The sequence below is a fragment of the Carcharodon carcharias genome, chromosome 31, assembly GCF_017639515.1.
Source record: "Carcharodon carcharias isolate sCarCar2 chromosome 31, sCarCar2.pri, whole genome shotgun sequence".
NCBI lineage: Eukaryota > Metazoa > Chordata > Chondrichthyes > Lamniformes > Lamnidae > Carcharodon > Carcharodon carcharias.
The window spans coordinates 3,920,359-3,928,219 of NC_054497.1; the positions used below are offsets into that span (position 1 = coordinate 3,920,359).

At 44.6% G+C, this 7,861-nt stretch overlaps 1 protein-coding gene across 2 annotated transcripts in view; it reads left to right on the forward strand.

The window, feature by feature from the left end:
- Positions 1-4,382, forward strand: part of ncf4 (neutrophil cytosolic factor 4) — a 64,600-nt gene extending 60,218 nt beyond the window's left edge. Inside the window, exon 10 of one of the 2 annotated variants that reach the window (XM_041177815.1) lies at positions 3,635-4,382. In XM_041177815.1, coding sequence (XP_041033749.1) covers positions 3,635-3,836 — 202 coding nt within the window. In that variant the 3' untranslated portion in view covers positions 3,837-4,382. The remainder of the gene's footprint in view (positions 1-3,634) is intronic. The other variant, XM_041177816.1, reaches the window with a different exon arrangement.
- Positions 4,383-7,861: the final 3,479 nt, after the last annotated feature.

Sequence of the window (7,861 nt, forward strand, 5' to 3'; positions counted from 1 at the left end):
CAACTCACCAAGACTCCTTCGACAGCACCTTCCAAACCCACGACCTCTACCATCTAGAAGGACAAGAACAACAGACACATGGGAACAGCAAGTTCTTCTCTGAACCACACACCATCCTGACTTGGAAATATCTCACGTTCCTTCAATGTCGCTGGGTCCAAAATTTGGAACTCCATTCCTAACAGCACTGTGGGTGTACCTACACCAGAAGGAATGCAAATATTCCAGAAGACACCTTCTCGAAGGCTATTAGGGATGGGCAATAAATGCTGCCCTTGCCTGCAGTGCTCACATCTCATGAGCGAGTTAAAAAAAACAGCCCTGAACAGCTCCATTTCTTTCTCCAAGTTACAACAAATTCTTCACCCAGGCTGTGAATCTTAGGAATTCTCTATCCCAGAGGGCTGTGGATACTCACTGTTGAGCAGATCTAAGGCTAAACTCAATGAATTTTTGGCATCTAAGGGTTGAAGGGATACAAGGGATTTGGGGATAGGATGGGAAGGTGGAGTTGAGATCAGTGAAGATCTGTCATTATCTTATTGAATGATGAAGTGGTCTACTCCTGCTCTTATTCCTCATAATCCCCTTGGAAGTTCCCCTCCAAAGGGCAATTAGGGATGGGCAATAAATGCTGGCCCAGCCACTGAAGCCCACATCCTGTGAATGAATCATGTTCTTGAGGCATCAGGATTCACTGTTATCAGCCAGAATAGCAGTTCAGATGTTATAATGACCTCTGTGATCTGTGCTGAGAGACAGAAAAGTAATTGAGAGCCACTGCCACTGGTATGAGAACAGAAAATGCTGAAGAAACACTCAGCAGGTCAGGTGGTATCTGTGGAGGGAGTAACAGTTAATGTTTCAGGTCAATGACCTCCTGTCAGAACCCTTGATTAACAGCACTGCTCGTTGTCTAGTGACATTTGCTGGAAAATTATGCACTGCAGGGTCAGACCTAGTTGTCATATCCCTATGATTGGTTTGCTGGCACACGCTCTCTGTACAAGTAAGACCACTTGGCCAAGGTACTATAAGGTGACTGGCATCCACAGTACCATTTACTTCAGGGTAGAAAAGGACAGGGTGGATTAACGAGTCTGGTGTGTTTGAGTATAAATATTTCAACAGTTGACAACCATGTTATACTTGGACAAGAACCACAATTAAATGTTTTGAATAGGAAATTAATTTTTGCCCTTGGAATTCCAGACTTCGATTAGGAAGTGTTTATGTTGAGACCATATAGTCAACAAGAGCGGCTTGTTTTCCCTTGGTCATTATGGGCTGTGGTGTCAGCAATTCCAGTGTTTGGAATTAGTTATCCTGCTGCAGATTATTGGAATGCTCTTCGATTCGAACTCCAAACAAGGTAGCAAGGACAGGTTGAAACGAGCTGAAGCCGGTCAGGGACCCGGTGTCAACCTTCTGAGAAAAATGTAGGAGCCACAGACTGAACATTTGACAAAGGATTTGCATTTATGTAGCACTTTTTCACAGCCACCGGACATCTCAAGGTGCTTTCCAGCAATTGGAATGCTTCTCTGAAGTGAAGTCACTGTTGTAATGTAGGAAACACAGCAGCTATTGGTGCACAGCAAGATCCCACAAGCAGCATTGTGATAATGGTCAGATAGCCTGCTTTTTTGCGATGTTGATTGAGGGGTAAATATTGGCATGGGACTGGAACCCAGAACCTGGCAACTCAGAGGCGAGAGTGCTACCAATTGAGTCACAGCCGACATAAGGCAAGCATTGCTCCAGATCTGAGTTGTCAGCCGGTTTCCTGAATGGTAAGAATGAAAGGGTTGGTATTCTGAGATCAAATGGATTAACAGGGCTTAGCCACATCTTGTGACCTTGTGACAAAGAAAGGCGACTCATGGAATTGACCTTAGTTGGAAACACAAAAGTACCATTTACTTGGATACAAATAAGAGGTTACTAATTTCCTCAGCCCTAATGTAACTTCCTTTCAGAAAATGGTGGCGAGCTTTATTTTAAATGTCTCCACTCCTGGCACTTGATGGGCTGAATGGACTCCTGCCGTAGTAGTAACTCTATGAGAAGTCCCAGCTAATAATGGTCTCTGGGAAAGGGTTTGACAGGGTAGTGTCCTAGGCCCAACCATCTTCAGCTGCTTCATCAATGACCTTCCTTCCATCATAAGGTCAGAAGTGGGGATGTTCGCTGATGATTGTACAATGTTCAGTATCATTCACAACCCCTCAGATACTGAAGCAGTCCATGTCCAAATGCAGCAAAACCTAGACAATATCCAGGCTTGGGCCGACAAGTGGCAAGTAACATTTGTGCCACACAACTACCAAGCAATGACCATCTCTAACAAGAGAGAATCAATCATTGTCCCTTGACATTCAATGGCATTACCATCACTGAATCCTCCACTTTCAATATCTTGGGGGTTATCATTGACCAGAAATTGAACTGGACTAGCCATATAAATACTGTGGCTACAAGAGCAGCTCAGGGACTAGGAATCCTACGGCGTGTAACTCACTTCCTGACTCCCCAAAGCTTCTCCACCATCTACAAGGCACAAGTCAGGAGTGTGATGGAATATTCTCCACTTGCCTGGATGAGTGCAGCTCCCACAACACTCAAGAAGCTCAACATCATCCAAGACAGAGCATCCAGTTTGATTAGCACCCCATCCACACAAAGCATTCACTCCCTCCACTACCAATGCAAGTAGCAGCAGTGCGTATGACCTACAAGATGCACTGCAGAAACTCACCAATGCTCCTTAGACAGCACCTTCAAAACACATGACCACTACCATCTAGAAGGACAAGGGCAGCAGACACATGGGAACACCACCACCTGGAAGTTCCCCTCCAAGCCACTCACCATCCTGACTTGGAAATATATCGGCTGTTCCTTCATTGTGACTGGGTCATAATCCTGGAATTCCTTCCAAAACAGCACTGTGAGTGTACCTACACCACATGGACTGCAGTGGTTCAAGAAAATGGCTCATCGCCACCTTCTCAAGGATAATTAGGGATGGGCAATAAATGCTGGCCTAGCCAGCGACAGCCACCCTATGAATGAATAAAAAAGGTAGGGAAAGTAGTGTGTGAGCTACTGGTGCACTGTGTGGAAACTGTGCATTGCTACAGTGGTAATATGTTGCTTTATGTAAAATATACTTTGGAAGTTCCCAATGAAAAAAAATAAAGTTTTGCATTTATATAGTTAACTCAGGGTGATAATCCCTCTCCTGAGGGAAAGGCAGTGAATGAGAATTAGCTTGGTGGGTTTTTCAGGAAAGGAGGGGAGTCAAACCCCAGAACCTCTTTTGCATCCGAATGGAGTTTGGTTGAAAGTGGGATATATAGAGGACTAGAAGCAAGTGGTATTCTTACCCTTGGGGTTGTGGAATGATTGGTGATGAGGGATAGTAAGTACGTCTAAAGCAACATTTATTTCTTGCCCATCCCTGTTTGCCGTTGTGAAGCTGGTGGTGAGTTGCCACCTTGTACTGTTGTAGGGTAACAGGTCCAAACGCAATGGGTGATCTCCATCTTCTAAGAGTGCAGCATGATGACTACTAAGAACCCTCACTTGCATTCTTTAGACTAAAAGCAGTTGTATTTTCTTGACTTTCCAGGACTGAATTTGGGAACGAGGCCATTGCCCTTAATTACCGTGACCCAGAGGGAGACATGGTGCGCATTATAGACAACATGGATGTTGAATTGATGGCGTTGGAGGCCAAAGATCACTCGAAGATCAGAAGGCCCGATTTTGCCCCTTGGGAGCTGCATGTGACCAGGAAGGATGATCTTTCAGTGTACAACACTAAGCCGTGAAGTTGTTACTATAGCAACATACAATGGGTGTTTGCTAACAAAGGGCCTTTTGAATTGGCTCTTTCTCAGTGACCTACTAATTTGAGGAAAAATGGTATTTAGTTTGCTCCCTTTTCAAAGAAATTTAACTCTCCCTGATCTGCATGCTCGCCCAGTTTCATTTGGTCATTCTAATCTAGGAAGATGGAACTTATATCATGCGGCTCTATGTTTGATAGTTAGTGTTCTATTTGACATCACTTCTGATCACTCAGTGCATCTAATGACCTGGATATAGTTCTAGAGGGAGGGTTGACCACTGCCTGGCTTCTAGCCTGGAGGTAAGTTTTGTGCAAGTGTTGGGGGGTGGGGACTTGTTGTCAGGTTGGGAAGAACAGGCTTTCCGAATGCCCTGCAGAATGTAACGGCAGGACTCCTTTAAGTGGGGTCCCTGCCCACCGGTGGCCATTATGGCCTGTCAAGTGGGAACTCCACTTCACAAGGCTGAAACCTAAGAGAGCAGGTAGATAGGGGGTGGGGTGAGATCGATCATGGCGGAGGTTCAGATCATGGGGGCGTGGGGTGGGGTGGTGGGGGGGTATCCTACAGGTGGGGATTCCTGCAGCAGAGCAGTCTGATAGTGGTTTGAGGGGTCTCCATCATGGCAGAGGGTCCCATGGCAGTCGGGTGGAGGTTGGGTGGTGGTTAGGGTGGGCAGCAGACAGATTGCAGAGGGGGCTGGGTGTGGGTGTTTACAGGATAGCTGCACTTCTTGGCCCACAAGCAGTGCTGTAAATGCACCAACCTTGTGGATTCAGCCCCTCTCACTTCCATTAACCTTCTGAGTTTCCTGAGATTTGAGAAAACTGCTCGCCTGTGGTTACAAACGGAAAGACTATTTAAATGAAGAAAGACAATCTTATTATAATATCTGGTGGCCATCCTGCTTCCTGCAGGAAGATTGATCACCCTCACCCCTAACCCCTTGTCCTTGCTCCATTAAAACTGGGAGTGGGCAGTTCCAAGGTGTGTTTATTTCCTGATGTTTTTTGTATTTTAACCTCAGACTTGAACACAACCCACTCATTTTTTGGGAGTTAAGATCCAGTCTGGCCCCATATCCCAGATCCTTCGAACACCAATAGTCAGCTTCTGGCTGCTCCCCAGCATCTGAAGATCTCCCTTGTGCCTCGGAACTGGACACAACACTCACTATAGCGTTGGTTGAACATGAATTACTTTGACTTGTACACTACAATTTACGATGTATAATTCAGCATTTACATCCTCTGTTAACTGTTGCTCTGATGTGACTGGGCATTGGGTCAGCTAAGACCTCTGGACCTCTCTCAGTTTCATCTGTAGCTATGGTAGCATTCCAAACCTTTGGGCAACAGTGGGAAGAGGGGCAATAATGATCTTCCCTTCCAATGCAGTAAATGCAATATCGCAAATTGTACATTTAAGTTAAACATTACTGAAACGAGAGACAAGTTGCTAAAGCTTTTCACCTTGCACTCATCAGGACAAATGCAAGAATGCCAAATTTCAAACAATCACAACAATTTATACTGTAGGAGAATTTGAGATTGTTTGAAATTTGGCATTCTTGCATTTGTCCTGATGAGTGCAAGATGAAAAGCTTCGTTAACGTGTCTCTTTTCTCAGCGATAATCAAGTTCTGTACCACCAGGCGACTATTTAAGTTAAAAGTGTCCTGCACATGTTGCCCTTTATTCCCCCATGTAGTATTCTATGTAAAATTTCAACCATCATTCTAATTCACCTACATCTTTTGCATAATTTATTTTATGGTTCCTAAGCTGTCCTCTCAGAAGTAAAAAATCCATATAATTTGGTATCTCACATTCCATGAAAACATATTTTTTTATTTAGCTCCGGGGCAGGAGGCAGTCAGAGCCTGGTCCCGTCGCCCAGCATTCTTGCTGTTTCACCTTGACACTTGGACCATATGCCTTTTCAGCCAATAGGATTTGTGGATCTCAGTCAATCTAGTCTAGCAGTAAATGTTTACATAGAAAATGAAGAATTGGCAGGGGTGAGTTTCAACACTACAGCATTATTGAGGGGTTTCACTGTCCGTAACTATGGCCCAAACCCTGACAGTAAATGCTATTCTAATTGAGAGACCCAGTGGAGGGACAAGGGCTTGCAGCAAAAGGCACCAAAGAAGAGCACTGGAATAATTGAAGGATTGAACTGGAATAATTGAACAATTCATAAAATGGCTCCAGCGCAGAAGCAGGCCATTTGGCCTGTCAAGCCAATGCCAGCTCTTTACATGAGTAATTTATCTAGTTCCACTCCTCCACCCTTTTCCCTGCACCCTTCCTTCCTTTCAGGCGTTTATCTGGTTCCTTTTTGAAAGCCATGATTGAACCTGCCTCCACCACACTCTCAGGCAGTGAATTCCATATCCTAACCACATACCGTGTAAAAAAAAGTTTTTCCTCATGTTGCCTTTGGTTCTTTTGCCAGTAGATGCAGATGATCTCATTAAATGGAACAGGCTCAAGGGGCTGAATGGTCTGCTCCTTTTCCTAGGTACCACTTCTATTCAATATCGAATCTATTTCCTCATCTCTGTAATAAACACCTTGGTGTGTAATGCACACTTCCTGTAAGTGTTTTGTTTACTTCCTGTTAACACTTTGTCACACTTCATTAATGACTCCGCAATATTACAAGCCACACATTCTGACTCATTGTGAGCAATGCCAGGGAAGATCTTCTAATAAATGTAAAAACAAAAATTAATTGTAATCAAGGCTATGAAATTCTTGTGTTTTCCCATTATTCTCAATGACAGAAAAATCATATTGACTAATTATGGCTGAAAAGTAGATTGCCAGTAGATTTCCGGGATAGAAAAATTAAGAACTTGCATCTATATAGCGCCTTTCGCAACATCAGTATTCCCAAAATGCCTTGTGGCCAATGAAGTACTCTTCACACTGTAAAGTGTAAGATCTCACAAACAACAGGGAGGTGAATGATTAGATTATCTGTTTTTAGGCAAGTTGGTTGGAGGGATATGTTGGACCAGACACTGGGAGAAGGCTCTCTTTTGAAAACAACCATGGCAAATCTGAGGGAGCTCATAGGGCCTCAGTCTACCTTCAAATTCAAAAGACAGCAACTCACCTGGTACTGCATTGAACAATCACCCTAAATTATATGTTCAAGTCTCACAAGCAAGGATTCCAACTTCTAACACGGAGTTGTGTGTTCAGTGACTCAGCCTCCACTAAGGTCCACAGGGCTTAAATGAACATTGGCCAATTTCAGTCCAGATTCAGCCAATGGGGTTTGCAGATCTGAATCAATCCAGTCTAGCAGTAAATGTTTACATAGGGAATGATGGATTGGCAGGGGTGAGTTTCAGCTTGAATCCACAGCAAAGAAGAGGCTCATCATCAAACTGAGGCTTAGCAGAAGCCTCTCCGCCAGCACTCCTCTGAAACTGATAAAATTCTAACAGGACTAGACAGGGTAGATGCAGGAAGGATGTTCCCGATGGTGGGGGAGTCCAGAACCAGGGGCCACAGTCTGAAGATATGGGGTAGACCATTTAGGACTGAGATGAGGGGAAATTTCTTCACCCAGAGAGTGGTGAGTCTGTGGAATTCGTTACCACAGAAAGTAGTTGAGACCAAAACATTGTATGTTTTCAAGAAGGGGTTAGATATAGATCTTGGGGCGAAAGGGATCAAAGGGTATGGGGAGAAAGCGGGAGCAGGCTATTGAGTTGGATGATCAGCCATGATCATAATGAATGGTGGAACAGGCTCGAAGGGCCAAATGGCCTACTCCTGCTCCTAGTTTCTATGTTTCTATGACATTGGCCATCCCTGCTTCCTCCTGCGTGTCCTTGAGGTGACCACCAGAGTGCAAGGCCCAGCCTGAACTAGATTTATAACCCACCGAGGTGAGTGTCTCTGGGCTGGTGGGAGGGTGCAGGTGACTGAGGTGACGTCTCTACAGATAAGAAGTCGATGTCATCTCCATCATCCTCCTCGGTCCTC